Source organism: Prunus mume, linkage group LG3 (genome assembly GCF_029339155.1).
Source record: "Prunus mume cultivar Tortuosa linkage group LG3, ASM2933915v1, whole genome shotgun sequence".
In the NCBI taxonomy this organism is placed as follows: domain Eukaryota; kingdom Viridiplantae; phylum Streptophyta; class Magnoliopsida; order Rosales; family Rosaceae; genus Prunus; species Prunus mume.
In genome coordinates, this window is record NC_142700.1 from 72,515 (window position 1) to 87,120 (window position 14,606).

Genomic DNA, 14,606 nt, shown 5'->3' on the forward strand with positions numbered 1-14,606 from the left:
CAAATTATCGCATGTAGATCTTTTTGGAGGATCCTATTTTCCTGGCATTCAGGAATCCTGTTAAGAAAATTTAGGTCATGTTGCAGACAAGATTCTCGCTTTAAAATTTGCATTTAATTTCTGATATTAGTTTAAGATTTTGCACATACAGATTAATCAAATATGGATTTTTTGTTTTGTTTTGGGAGAGGGGGGTTGAAGAAAATCGCAGGGGGTATGAGTTATGTGGATTATGGGTTGGTGGGGTTGGGGATGTGGGTTGTGGGTTGTGGGTTTGAAGGGTGGTGGTCACGAGGAATGCAGGGAGAAAGGGAGGGGAAGATGAAAATCGCAGGGTGGGATGGGTTCTGTGGGTTATGGGTTCGTGGGGCTGGGGTCGTGGGTTCTGGGTTCGTGGGGTTTGCAGGGTGGTGGTCATGGGGAATGCAGGGAGAAAATGGAGGGGGGAAGAAGAAAATTGCAGGTGGGTTATGGGTTCTGGTCATGGAGAGAGAGAGAGCAGTTGGGATTTTGGGGTCAAATGGGTTTCTGGACTGCAGAAAGCCCAGCCAAGATCAAAGGAAACAATGGAAGCGCGATAAAGAGAATACAGAGAGAGGGAGAGATTTTTTTTTTTTAATATTTTATTTATATTTTAATCAATTTAAAATTAATAAAAATTTAAAAAATGTGAGACTTACAATGCCACGTAGGTAATTAATGACAGATCGTGACTAAACTCTAACTGGAATCGGATTATAACAAATTTACAAGCTCAAGGTATGCGATTGTAAAAATTGAAAAGTCATGTACTAACATGCTTTAACGTTATAAGTACAAGGTACTAAACTATAATTAACTCTAAAAAATTAAAAGAAAAATCAGATAATAAATTTTATTTTTATAAAACATAATTACTCATTATCTTTTTTAATTCTGAAATAAATTTAATTTTTTTATAAGAAAATCTCTCGCAAGCCTAAAAGCACATGCTGCGAGTCTAGTTTTATTTATTTTTTAAATTTTTAAAGTAAGAAAAGCCACAAGCTACGTGGTGGGACCATAAGTAACCCTCTCGACTCGAGCCATGGAGGGTTCTATCCTTCACTCAGTATCTCACAGTTAGCTCTAAAGAGTCGCAACTCTGGCAGTATGAATGCAGTAACTCTCTGTAACCACAATATTAACTTTAATATTCAGCATCATTTCTCAGCGTCCGTGAATCCCAATTGGCCCAAATCCTCTTCAATCCGTCGCAGAAACCCTAACAACGCTACTAGGCCTTCATCTTTGGTAATCGAGACAGTGGAGGGCAAAGCTGTTTCAGATTCTGAACAAACTCCTCCATACGTTGCTCGTCGCCTCATTCTGCTTCGTCATGCTAACAGTTCCTGGGAAGACCCTTCGCTAAAAGGTTCCCTCAAATTTCTATCTTTTTTCTTTTCATTATTTAGAGAGAAATCCGAAATCCTATTCATTGTAATATGTTTGCATGATTGTAGATCATGATCGGCCACTGAGTGAAACTGGACAAGCCGATGCTGTCAAAGTCTCTCATAAGCTCCAACAGTTGGGTTGGATCCCTCAACTTATTTTATCTAGGTACTAATTAAGGGCAGTGTTATTCCCACTCTCATTTGTCATCCTGCACTCTTTTGTTTTGTGAGTGCTTTAAAATGATACAGTGCAGGATGACAATCTAGGAGCGGAAAGTAGCTGCCCTCATTAATTCAGAATTTACATTTCATGTTGGCTTTTTTAAATCAATTCGAATTTCTTAGCTGCCGTTTTTGGGCTGTAGCAATGCAGTGCGAACCAGGGAAACTCTTACGATAATGCAGCAACAAGTGAGAGGCTTCTTGGAAGCTGAGGTCCATTATATTTCAAGCTTTTATTCCATCGCCGCCATGGATGGGCAGACAGCTGAGCACCTTCAACACGTTATCTGTAACTATTCAAGGGACGACATCCTCACTGTCATGTAACCTCTGGCTCACTACCTCATTATTCTTATGCTAAGCAAGAAAGTATGATATTAGATCATGTTGCAACTATACAGGTGCATGGGACATAATAGGGGTTGGGAGGAGGCAGCCTCAATGTTCACAGGTGCCTCCATAGAACTGAAGACTTGCAACGCTGCTTTGCTTGAAACTACTGGGAAATCTTGGGATGAGGTTAGGCTTGTTTCCTTTCCTTGTTTTTCTATTTTCTGAAATCAACGTACATCTTGTTGTCATCTCTGTGCTCTATGTCAATGTAATGTATATGTTTATAGTAAAACAGTCTTCTGATTATTCTTTGGAGTTTTTTTTTTTTCCGAAAAAGGAAAATTGTTGGAGGGTATCAAGTTAATGCAATAAAGCTAGGAGGTTTGCCGAGGATCTATGTTCTCTGAGATGATCCTGGCTACAAACTCGTCCACCAAAAGAAACTTAAAAGAGATAATTAACTAGAGAGATGGGAAATGTTTTGTTAGTGACTATGAATTAAAAAACTGGGAAAGTAAAAAAGAAGAAGAAATCCTTAAAGACAGAATTCACAAGTAGAAGTAGAGGAAGAGGATTTTCTAAGTTTCTCTCCCCATCCCCCGCCCTTCCTGCCTCTCATTCTCTTGATGAAGAAAACCATAAAGAGGTAATCACCAAGTGAGAAGTGGAGGAAGAGATTTCTAAGTTCAGTGTTTAAATGGGTTCCAAGCACTGGGTTTGGACTTTGAACTTTTGGATTGTTTTACCATGTGATTCCTTAGTTCTTGTAGGGTTACCACTTCAATTCAACTTGATATCAATTGTCAGTTTTGTAACTTATAATAACTAACGGAGAATGTTTAATAGGGGATGGGAATTTTTAAGAAGGCAGAGTGGCTCCAAATCGGAATTGGCATTCATTACTAAGAAGAACACTGGTGACATTAGCAGCATTTTGTCCCATTACCATCGTTCACAGCAGCCATAAAGTTAGGACCAAAACATTGAACGGAATGGCACTTGTCTCTTAGTATCATAACCCTTTCATTTGGCATACATTCCTAGCGGACAGATTTTTGAGAGCGTCCTTAAGCTGAGACACTTGATTATGGAAATAGAAGTCTTTAACATCATTTGCTATGACTTGAAGTTAAGGAAAAATTCTATAGGGAAAGGTTGAGGAGAAATTATATTTGTCCATGTAACCTCCCTTTTCTCCTCTTCAATTTTCTGATTAGATTGAGAAGAATTAGAGTTTCTTGTGACAGCTTTGGTCATACCATCTGGGCTGGGACAAAATCATATCATTTACTCCTTTTCGCCTTTTCATTTTCTGATTAGATTGAGAAGAATTAGAGTTTCTTTTTTCCTTTTCTACTATTTCACTGTTTATTAATCCTGCATTATTGTCACAGGCATTTGCTTTGGCAGGACTTGGGGGTTGGAAGCTGCAGGGTATTGTGAAACCAAGTACCAGCTTATAAAATTTTGCGTATTTTGAATGCCAGCCACAACTTTAACGCACCATACTAGTCCTTCCTTTTCTTCAAGAAGTATATCACATATTTGGTTAGTCTCTGTAGCTAAATCTGCTTCCTTGTCCAACCATCCTACCTTTTTATACCCTTTTGTCAATTTTGCATAAAAGTTTGGAAGAATTTTACCGTCTTTTGATTCAAAAAACATTCTGTGGTTGGGGAAAAGTTTAAAAATGACTGTAATTGGAGGTTAATCGAGATTTACTGGTAGTAGTTTTGATACTACAGATCCTAGTTGACACTTTGCAAGGTGTGCAGGGGAGAATGTTTCGCGCACTCTCAACCAAAAAAGGAAGTGCCCACTGTTGCTAATTGGAGGACGAAGTAAGATTGGTGCTACAGTTTTTAATTCATTGACTACTTCCTGAAGTTTACTCCAGATCAACACCTGGTTTTGATATATCTATGAAAGATTATAAAGTGATGTGCTAATGCAATCAACATCTGTTAGAAGAAATTGTGGGGTTTTTTTTTTGGGTGTTTCTTTCTTTGGTCGAAAGAAATTTAGTTATCTTTCTTTTTAGTTGAAGGAATTTTTTTTTTTTAAATACCTTTCCTATTGAGAGGGGCGATAGTATGCTCACACATAATACACGGATGTTAGGACTCGAACCCAAAGGGAGCAATTGCTTCATACCCCTACATTAGTAGGTCTTTTGTTGGTTGAAGAAAATTTTAGTTTCGTTTGGTCCAAGGAAATTTTAATTATATGGACAAAACACACCCAAAAAAAAAAAAAAACAAATTTATAAATAAACCCAATTCTATATATGTATTTATAAAAAAATCCAAACACTATTTAAACATAGAAACACACTCAAAATCAACTTCAAAGTCAACAATTGTATATTTTTGGGGTGTGTTTATAAATAGGTTTTGAGTGTGTGTAATGATGGATTTTGGGTGTTGAGTTTTTTTATAATTTCAGCTCTTATTTTGGGTGTTTTAGTAAAACTCCCAAAAAAAAAAGTATCAAAATGATCAAGGAATTTGTAACCAACTTCTAAAACTATGTGCACCTCTAGTTTTTTCTCTACCATAGATCCATTTGATGTTGATTTTAGGGAATGGTATCCAACTCACCTTGGAAAAGGAAAAATAAAAATAAAAATCACTATTTATAGTACGTATTTCAAAAAGGTGCAAAGGGTAGTGGTTATAACCATAAGAATACATATGCTTGAGTCTTGTTTGTTGGTAGGAGGAACCCAAACATCTCATCAAGCAGTTCCAGTTTCACGGGCGTTTTTGTAACCATGCAAACATATGCTATGGCAAAATTCGCTCTTTATACCGATGTCATCTGGATAGAAGACGGGCCACCGGGCTCTCTCCAATCTTAGACCAAATGTATGGTTTTCTTTTCAGTTTGATAAAATCCCAATTTGCTATATAAACAATATCGTGAATTATGGTACATTAGTCAAATAACACTCATCTTTTTGTCATTAGTTTATCAAATGCATATTCTTAAGGTTATATCTCTTTCTCATACATTCCAAAAGTTTACTTCATCCAAATACTAGCAAATTTAAAGAGAAAAGTCAAATTTAATTGAGTTAAACAAAAACAATAAAGTTCTATGCTTAGTACTTTCTAACATAAATTGTATCTTGATTGTGTGTGTGAGAAATCATCCTCCTTTATAATTTAGATTATCGCTTATACCCTTTTCTGGGTACATTTACAACATGAATTCAAATTTTGTCAAATAATTGTATTTTAAATGTAATAATATATCTTCCTAATGTTGGAAGAGTTTCCAAATTTGAGTTCTCCATACCCAATTGCATTTTTTTTCATAGAGATAAAAACTGGAGATGTCGCAACTCGCAAGTTCAAATCCCCTCCCAATCGATAAGAAAGTCTTAATAAAAGTGTTTCATTTTCGAAATTGAAGTGACTTTTTGGCTAAAATGTGAGAAGGAAAGTAGAAAGAGGGATAGACAGTAATCAAAGCGATTTAAAAATAAATATTATATATATATATAAAAAAAAAGGGAGTAGACACTTGTTTTTTTTTTCCTGCGAATGATTTTTAAATTTTTTTTTAAACTAATACTTTGAAGTTCAAGGACTGTACACTTTAAGTTTTGATTTCTGATTTGTTCTCGTTGGTGGACTTTCTCTATTCAACTGCAAAGTGGGAAACAGCGGTTAGTTTCTGGAGCTCACGGTTTGTCCGGTTGCCCATGGGGGGAATGCTACAACCCTAGGTAAAAAGCTTAGCTCTTTTTCGCGTTTACAACTTAGAAAATGAGAATAGCATTCATAACAGTTGGGGGGCTGGAGATCTGGAATTGGAATGCTAATTCTATTCTTAATTTATTATCATTGTCATTACCTCCATCGGGGCCACCGCCTGATTCACATTCAAAAAAATAAATTTGTGTTCAGCTTTTTTACCTTTTCGTAATGATGATAGCTCGAAGTTTTTATCAGATTGGGCGAAGTGAATTTTAAGGTTTAGGTTAAGTTTATGATACCATGAAATTCCTTTTGTCTTTTTCGTTTGATTCATATGGCTTTTGTGGAATTTGAGGGAAAAGGAGGAGAAAGGCTCCATATCTAACTTTGAAGTGAGAATCTCACTTCTCAGGATTCTGCTATCGTTTTGTTTTTTCCTCATCGTATGGGTCGGAGCAGCTTTGAGGGACGCTTGAAAGCAAGATGATCGATCAGTTCATTAATTTTGTCATTCGCCCTCCCAGGTATGCATCTCATGCTGTTCAGAGTTTCATTGGCCAAATTGGTATCTTCTGCTGGAAATAACATAGTGCAACAGATCTTCTGCAGAAAGATAGATCTCTCTTTTGTTTTTTAATCAATGGGAAAGGGGAACCGAGCTTGGGACCTTTTCCAACATTGGGAAGAGAAGTAGCACTAGACCAATAGCTAGTTGGTCATATAGATAGGAGTCTCAGTATCTGCCTAGTATCTAAGCCCAGCTACTATTATGGGATGTCGTTATGTATGGACATTTTTCTCCTTTCATGCAGTGGAGTGGAATGAGAAACAACACAAAAACCATTTGTTAACATTTATGTTTTTATTTTGTTTTTAATGAGAGAGAGAGAGAGAGAGAGAGAAGTTAAATAATATTTTCCAAATAAAAACCAAAAATGAAAGGAAATTGCTTTAATTTATCTATTCTCTCCTCTCTTCCTCACGTTGCTCTCTTTAATTTTAATTTACTCTCTCCGCATTATCTCTTTAACTTAAAAACAAAAAACAAAAAACATGAAAGAAAAAAAAACAAACAAACAAAATGTATCAAATGGGCTCATAAATGTTCCACTTGTATGTATGGCTCAGATATCGTAAACTTACTTGATAACACATCTTTCTGTGGTTTACCCTTTTGTAAAATTTATTTGCGTTCTTGAGACGGTGCCCAGAATTGTCCTTATGCTTGAGATTGTGGCCAGATATAAGTGGTATCATGTGGAATATGGTTTGGAATAGGTTAGTCATGCCAAATATTTCAGGTTGAGGCATAGATAATGGTGATTGACTGATTGGAATTCTTCCGTACACTAGTTTTTGTTGGTCTGCTGCCATGTATCTTGGTTGCTTAGCTATGTTTTGTAGTCTTTGTTGAATTGTTTGGCTAGCATCTTCTAGCTAGACCATTGGATAACTTGTTCCCTGTATTGTTTTGTTCCTTTTTAATGAGATTAATGTGTCTTATAAATAAATCATGTTAGACAACTCTCGCCCTAGTCCTTAGAGCAACATCTGATGTACATTTTGTACGCATCTGCAATGTTGGTATACAGGGCAGAGTATAACCCGGATCAATATCTTTGGGAGAGGGATTTCACTCTTGCAGGCAGAACATACATACGACAAGACTTGGAGGCAAGTATGGAAATGAGTTACCACTTACCAGGACATTGTAGTTTACTAAGCGGAAATGTTAAACTGCATTATGGTTCCTGAGCCTGCTATATTATATTTTGAAAATACTTGCAGCTGACGAATGCTAGGGGACATACATTGCATTGCAGTCATTATCTGCCTTCACCTTTCCCTGAAGATGCTTCTCTTCCTTGTGTTGTATACTGCCATGGAAACAGGTATGTAACCACTATAGTAGGGGTTTTTTTCTTTTTTCTTTTTTTGGGTGATTCTGTATATTTTTTGTCCTTTTTTGGTCCACCTGTACTTGTGGTTATGAATCTTGATTCTTTAATATCATACGGTATTTTCAATTTTCCAGCACTGTTCTCCATTTTTGTTTTAAAGAAATTTAAATAAGTGTTAAAGGTGCTTTGTAGACAAAGATGTTAGAACTTACACTGCAGTAACGGGCAATGATGCAGTGGATGTAGGGCAGATGCAAATGAAGCTGCTGTAATGCTTCTTCCATCAAATATCACCGTTTTTACTCTTGATTTTTCGGGTTCAGGCTTATCTGATGGTGACTATGTCAGCCTTGGTTGGCATGAGGTATGTTGCCTCTTTCAATTTTATTTTCTACTTACTTTTCTTGCTTTGTGCAGTTTGTTAATTGTTCTTTACTGTGTCAGAGAGATGACCTCAAGGTTGTGGTTTCATATTTAAGAAGCAACAAACAAATCTCGCGTATAGGTCTTTGGGGGCGATCTATGGGTGCAGTTACATGGTACTTTATGTTGATTCACTGACTCATTATTTAGGTTAACTTGTATTATTGGCTCGGCTATGGAAGGGTCTTCCCAGATTTTTTTCAAGGATTTCTTCATCTTGTATAACTTTGGGTGTTCAGAATGCTTTTGTTTTTTACTTGTTATTGGCTAAAAATTCATGTTGACTTGGTGGTCAAAGATGGTGATATTCTTCTTTTCACATAAAGAATACTGATGTCTACATTTTGATGTGCGTAAGAATATTTTTTAAACTCCTGCGGTAACTAACCTCGTATGTGTTATGCAGCCTTCTTTATGGAGCAGAAGACCCTTCTATAGCTGGAATGGTGTTGGATAGTGCCTTTTCAAACTTGTATGTTCTAATGATGGAGCTAGTTGATGTGTACAAGATCCGTCTTCCTAAATTTACAGTACAATCTCTCTCTCTCTCTCTCTCTCCCAAAAAAACACACACACACACAGAGGATGTTGACAAACATCATAGTCTTATGGGTTTTTCACATCTCTTAGTGCCCACATTCTGTGCGGTAGATAAATTGGTCGTGTGCAACAAAATATAAAAAAATGTTCCAGATTGAAATATATATTGTTTTGCATTAGAGCATAAAAGCTTGAAGTTAGGCTGAAAATGACATGGCTGGGACTGGTCAGTGACATAATTGGTAAAGTAGAAATATAATTTTGACCCTTGGTAGCATTAAAGAACCCAAAAGGGTCAATTTTTCCAACCCAAATCTGTGAATGGTTATGATTTATTCAAACACACCTGCCTGCCTACCTATATAGAGCCTCAAACACAAGAGACATGTGCGCATGTGCATACACACACTCACATGGATGGAGGAATGGTCGCTTTCCTGACATGTAGCATATTATGTTATCTGTGCATTCTAACATGATTTCACCTAATCAACAATCCCGATCTAGAGTTTACAACATAACATGCCCAACCTTCCAATGAGTGAAAATTACTCTCTTCGTTTATAGTTTTGTTCTAGTAAGGAGCTAAAATAAAGAGGGAACTTAAAGATGCAATAGGCTGTTAGATCTCTTTCTACAATAAGGGGTAATCCATGGTTGAGAAGTTGTGAACCCTGGGGTGGAGAGAGCGGAAAAGGGATTGGAGAACATTACAAGGATTCCGGGGGAAGCAAGAGGGCAATGGTTTTATGGAAATTTGGATCGCTGTATTTTGGGTGGAATGGTTGGGAGAGAAACAAGAAGATTTTTGAAAGGACGGGTGGAGGCTGATGAAGTAAGGTTTTGGGGTTCAGGCTTTTCCTGAATCTCGGGAATTACTGTTTTTGTTATTTTAGCAATGATTTATTTTTTGTGCACATGTATATTTCCTGTTCGATTGATTGAAATTTTCTATTTTTTTTGTTATAGTAATTTGTATGTCGTGGATAACTTGTCCACAGGTATTGTATTTTCTGAGGTATTAGTAGATTTTTTTTTCTTATCGAAAAAATATTGTTTCTATAAGAACGATTAAAACAATCAAAAGTGTGAGTATTTTAATCACCGATTTCAAGGTCTATGATTATCTCCTTTAGTTGCCTTCTTATTTTGGCTCCTTACTAGAATAAGACGTGTGTATGTGTGCCTATAATATCCAAGCCAGGATAATTTTCCTTTTAAGGAAATTACTAGCATTTGCATGGATGATAAAGCATTAAATTTATCCAGTTCGTTTTCTATGTTTTCTATTTAATCACGGCTTCTTAACCCCTCGTTCTTCTTTAACCCTGGTTTCTTTACCCCTCCTCCTTTAACCAGGTTAAGATGGCAGTACAATACATGCGTCGGATAATTGAGAAGAAGGCAAAGTTCGATATCATGGATCTTAATTGCTTGCAGGTCTTTCTATGTTAATCATTCTGTTGACATCGATGAGTTAACCCTAGCTCCCTTCCCTACTCTCTTTTTTCGATTCACATATAACCCATACATATATAGGGCTTTTCAAGTAAGGGATCATTTACTTTAGTTAAAGAGATATATTGTGGGTTCCACTCCATCGTCCAGTCCAATAAATACAGACTGTCTATTTTTATGCCCCCATTTAAAGATTGTCCTTGCAAAAAAAAAAGTCTAATTATGATTAAATAAGTAGACGAACACTGTGTTTCCAATAAACAGTAAAATCATCGTGATTATAGTCAACTGGTTAAATAGTTCTCAATGTGGCTGATTTTTTCTTAAAGGGGGACCTAAGAAATGGATCGTATGGATCATTGGACTATGTTAGAGGAGGGCCCTAGTAATGCGTCCCTTATTTTAGCTAAAGGTTTTTAAAAAAAAAACATTTTGTTCTTAGGGGTGGGTTAGACGCATGCTGGCCTAATACTTATTATATTTCTTTTATTGTTGTAGCCATAAGATCATTTCAGTGGTTATTGAATATGGTCATTTGTATAACGCTGGCAGGTTTCATCCAAAACATTCATTCCTGCTTTATTTGGACATGCTAAGGATGACAAATTTATCCCAAACCATCATTCTGACCTTATCTACAAGTCTTATGCGGTATTGTCTCATTTAAGGATCTTATAAATTAATATGGTTCAGTTGGCAAAGTGACAAACAGCTACATCTTTAATTCTTTGCAGGGGGACAAAAATATTATATATTTTGATGGTGATCACAACTCTTCTCGGCCCCAATTTTATTATGATTCAGTTTCCATTTTCTTCTACAATGTTCTTCATCCCCCGCAAATTTCTTCTCATTCATGTAAGCTTGAGAAATATTATGATTTAGGGGATTTGAAGATTGGTGCTGGTTTGGATGAGGTGATTTCTGTCTCATATAAGATATTGTGAAAAACCTTGTAGTGTTACCATTGGTCATTAATTTTGGGATCATTACTGCTAGTATTGTATTAGTTGACTCCCCAATCAGTGTACATATGCTTTTTAAGAATCCCTGTCAATGAACTGTAGCTCAGTTGATGTTTCTACCAAAATCAAAGTGAGAGTTGGGAAGCTAGAGCTTCTGGCATTCATGCATCATTTTTATATCAGTCACCGCCACCATCATCATCATGATCACAACTAAAATTCAAGCATTATAGTTCGAGATGTTCTCATGTTTCAATGTCAAGAAGCAAAAAGACACATGCACAATCACCATCCTCATCATCATTTGGTCATTAGTGCTGAGATGTACTGAAAATTTTAATATCCACTCAGTGGCTGGCTTCACGATTATAATTCGATCGCATCCTGTGTTTTAAGTCAGGTGCTGCACAATAATGTTTCACAATGAATGGTTATCAGCATTTTGTTACAGCACATGCCATTAAGCCATTTTCATTGGCTATGCCTCATAACCACTATATGGGCTTGGGCAATAGATGTTGTCCACCTTTGTGCTCCACTGCCATAAGAATGGTGCATAATTTCCTCCACTAAAATGAATATGTGCCCCCACCCCTTGATTTTTAGGGCTTATTATATGAGATAATCACTGGCGTTCATTCTGCGGGTCCTGATGTTGCAAGTTCATCTTCTGCTCCTCCTGCCATTTCAACTACAAAATGTGTGGGCGAGCTTCTTTCTGAAATTGCACCAGTGACTACTGTAGTTGTATGTATCTTTTTTTAGGTTTTGTTACCTTTTGTCTCCATATTATCCATTATGTTGAATCATTGTGCAACGTACATGTTATTGATAATGCAGGATTCTGTGCATGAGGAAGCTGACATACTTAGTAGTCATGAACCATCACATCCAGAGGTGATCTAAACTTGTAGGACCCTTAAAAATTTTCAATTAGGTTTTTGCTTTCTCTTTTCAATTAAGGTCAGGCTTCTCTGTAGAAAACCATGGATTAGCAATGGTTATTAGTTAGCTTGATAAGGCAGAAAAGATAGTACTGTGTGCTGGTTTAATTTGTTCCGAAGGGGCTGGGCATTTTAGACCCAAAAAACAGACTTGAACCAAACTGATCAGTCTGGTTTGGTTTGGTTTTTCTGTTTAATTTTTGAATTTTGTGGTAAAACTGAACTGGTCAGGAAAGGTTTGGCTTTAGTTTTTGCATTTTAATGTTCTGTTATAATCAAATCGGCCTCCATCTTATAAAATCATCAAATTTTTTTCCTCCAAAACCTTAACTGAACTGTGTATCCTTTCTACATCTATCTCTCTTCCTCTCTCATCTTCCCCCTCCTCATCTCTCTCTCTCTCTCTCTCTCTCTCTCTCTCTCTCAAACCTTGATCCTGACTTAGGCATGTGCCTCCACTCTCAAATCTTGATCTTGACTCAAATGTGCTCCATCGTCATCGTATCTACTACAATCTAAGGATCTATTGCTCAATCAGTGCATGATCTCATCTTCCCCATAGCCAGCAGAAGATGGACCAAAATTGACTGATGATGCCAAACCGTTTTTCGGTAGACCAAAACTGGATGGTGGATGCTTACGACGATTTGGTCTTGGTTCAGGAATTTTGTTTACTGACTTGGTTGGTTCAGTCGGCGGTTTGGGCGCAAAAACCGTACCAACCCAACCCAAACCATGCCCAGCCCTTAGAAAGACTGTTTATCACAAAGTGATGTAAATGGTGGAATATTGTATTGTTGCAATGTTTTTTAAGTCAATTTGAGCTTTTACTTTTCCTCTCTAATCTTCTGTGTATTATTTACTGAGAAATCATACTCTGCCTATTTGACAAGTTGCCGTAGGGATTGATCATGCAATGGAAATATAACCTTGTGAGAAGGCAATGAGACTTTTCTGTTTGACAGATTTGTATTCTGAAATATTGCAGTTATGGTTTTACAGGACCAGCCTAATGATCAGAATGAAGAATGTTGTTCATATACAAGCTCAAATAGAGAGAGTTGGGGCAGATGCTCTTCATTAGGTGGCAGTGATGAAGAATCTTCTGCTGATTGCACAGCTGCTGACAACAGGCATCAGGTCTCTCTCTCTCTCTCTCTCCCCCCCCCAACATTGCATATTCCTGTAGGGACTTATTTTCTTCTGACACCACTTAAAGTTCTGTTTAAATGTCATGCTTTCATAGGACTTATCCGCGTCAATTCAGGTGGTAATCTTTTTGTTTTTATTTGGATTGTTGAATAATTGATGGAAGTATTCAAATATCTCATGTTGTAGAGTCATCTAGTCCTGGATGTTGGCTCCTATGGGTTTGGTTTACCAAGAATGAGAAATAATCTATCAGAATGTTTTGGGTGCATAGGTATACTATGCTTGTACATTGATCCAAGTACACAGCCATCATTCGGTGACATATTATGTGAATAAAGAAAAAAGAAAGTGGGCAGTGGGGCAGTCATATGAGATCGCTCGTCTAGATCTTCAAAAGCTGCCTTCCATATAAATCTTGGGCATACTCAAGGTGCAAGGCCTTGCCGTACATCTACTGCTAAGAATGTTTTCTTAACGAACTTTTACGTTTTGTTATAACATTTAACGATTGGAAATCTAATGACACAAACAGAACATTGCACATGCTGTTTATGGGAATCATCCAAGGAAGATGGATTCATACTGCATAGAGGGATTTAAAAACATATTTCCAAGTTTGCATTTCTTGATTTAAGTTATCTTTTTTATTGTAGAAGACTCTTAAGGTGCTCACGATGCCTCTTCGATGCATGCAACAAAAATCATCAGAGCTAAAAAAGGAGGAAAAGAAAAAGAAGAAAGTTCCCATTGTTCCAAAGAAGCCCAAAAGTGAGAAATTTGAAAAGTTAGAGGCCCTTAGCAAACGGCTGCGTCTTTGCATCCTTAAGCGAGTAAACCATTGTAGACATCCCACTTCATGACTGCTGTACTATAAAAAAAAGTGTGTGTAGCTATAGTTGTTTCCATCTTCAAGTTTTACTTTTTGTTGATGTATACCCCAACCTTTGTCATCATTTTTTCTTTTTCTTGTTTTAAATCATTAGTCCTGTTCTATTTTCTGTGTCTGGCATGAGGTTTCATGAAGATCTAACTGGTCGATGATGCCCTGTCTTCCCACTCATTTGTGATACATTGATAAGTAATAATTGCAGACAGCTTGGTAAATTTGTGGGTCAACCGACATGAATTTCAAAAGATTGGCTTTATTTCTTTATAGAAGATGGGGGTTGAGAAAATTCCTAGTTATTTGGTAAATCTGACATAGAAATCACTCACATAGGAACTTGACATCTTATAATCCGTTCTGTAAAGTTAAATAGGGTTAATGTAAGATTATTAGTTCGGGTAGGTTCCATATTTCTCTGCATAGTTTCCGTTTTCTGTACTCTGGGAGCCATGACCCATGCAGCTCTGCCCCGAACCCCAACCAAATTTACTTGGCGAATACCGACATCCTGGCAAAACAGCGGGGCGGACCCAACCCGTGCACTCAGTACATTAGATTGAGGCCACTCTTGGATTGTAAGTTTATACATTTAGATCTGGTTGCCATATTTGAATGTACCTGACTTGAGCTAAATGGAATGACGATGCTTACTAAAACGGGGAA

General features: G+C 37.0%; 2 protein-coding genes across 16 annotated transcripts; both read left to right on the top strand.

The window, feature by feature from the left end:
• Nucleotides 1–1,021: 1,021 nt before the first annotated feature.
• LOC103324393 (Phosphoglycerate mutase family protein) lies at nucleotides 1,022–4,186 on the top strand. 2 transcript variants are annotated; one of them, XR_016125194.1, is made up of 6 exons: nucleotides 1,023–1,393; nucleotides 1,482–1,581; nucleotides 1,781–1,960; nucleotides 2,039–2,156; nucleotides 3,365–3,518; nucleotides 3,746–4,186. XR_016125194.1 is itself a non-coding variant. In XM_016792967.2 (5 exons), exons 1-5 carry the CDS (start codon nucleotides 1,132–1,134, stop codon nucleotides 3,431–3,433), a joined length of 729 nt encoding a protein of 242 aa, XP_016648453.1. In that variant the 5' UTR covers nucleotides 1,022–1,131; the 3' UTR covers nucleotides 3,434–4,186. The 2 variants fall into 2 exon arrangements, 1 of the variants encoding a protein (XP_016648453.1); XM_016792967.2 differs by having other exon boundaries at nucleotides 1,022–1,393; nucleotides 3,365–4,186.
• A 632-nt stretch (nucleotides 4,187–4,818) lies between these two features.
• On the top strand, nucleotides 4,819–14,053 carry LOC103324410 (alpha/beta-Hydrolases superfamily protein). 14 transcript variants are annotated; one of them, XM_089048362.1, is made up of 15 exons: nucleotides 4,819–4,837; nucleotides 5,632–5,703; nucleotides 6,087–6,198; nucleotides 7,267–7,348; nucleotides 7,463–7,566; nucleotides 7,813–7,939; nucleotides 8,020–8,114; nucleotides 8,405–8,528; nucleotides 9,898–9,978; nucleotides 10,549–10,647; nucleotides 10,731–10,913; nucleotides 11,568–11,708; nucleotides 11,802–11,858; nucleotides 12,908–13,045; nucleotides 13,711–14,053. In XM_089048362.1, exons 3-15 carry the CDS (start codon nucleotides 6,158–6,160, stop codon nucleotides 13,915–13,917), a joined length of 1,479 nt encoding a protein of 492 aa, XP_088904488.1. In that variant the 5' UTR covers nucleotides 4,819–4,837; nucleotides 5,632–5,703; nucleotides 6,087–6,157; the 3' UTR covers nucleotides 13,918–14,053. The 14 variants fall into 14 exon arrangements, 11 of the variants coding, with proteins under 11 accessions (XP_088904488.1, XP_088904490.1, XP_088904489.1 ...); XM_089048368.1 differs by lacking the exon at nucleotides 4,819–4,837 and adding an exon at nucleotides 13,329–13,487 and having other exon boundaries at nucleotides 6,037–6,198; nucleotides 13,711–13,814; XM_089048367.1 differs by lacking the exon at nucleotides 4,819–4,837 and adding an exon at nucleotides 13,329–13,487 and having other exon boundaries at nucleotides 6,037–6,198; nucleotides 13,714–13,814.
• The last annotated feature ends 553 nt before the right edge of the window (nucleotides 14,054–14,606 follow it).

Bases quoted from the DNA above. Each gene is read 5' to 3' on its own strand.
- LOC103324393 (XM_016792967.2), top strand. From the start codon at position 1,132: ATGAATGCAGTAACTCTCTGTAACCACAATATTAACTTTAATATTCAG. The intron at 1,394-1,481 runs GTTCCCTCAAAT...GCATGATTGTAG, and splicing joins GGAAGACCCTTCGCTAAAAG to ATCATGATCGGCCACTGAGT. The intron at 1,961-2,038 runs GTAACCTCTGGC...GCAACTATACAG, and splicing joins GACGACATCCTCACTGTCAT to GTGCATGGGACATAATAGGG.
- LOC103324410 (XM_089048362.1), top strand. From the start codon at position 6,158: ATGATCGATCAGTTCATTAATTTTGTCATTCGCCCTCCCAG. The intron at 10,648-10,730 runs GTATTGTCTCAT...AATTCTTTGCAG, and splicing joins TTATCTACAAGTCTTATGCG to GGGGACAAAAATATTATATA. The intron at 11,709-11,801 runs GTATGTATCTTT...TTGATAATGCAG, and splicing joins CACCAGTGACTACTGTAGTT to GATTCTGTGCATGAGGAAGC.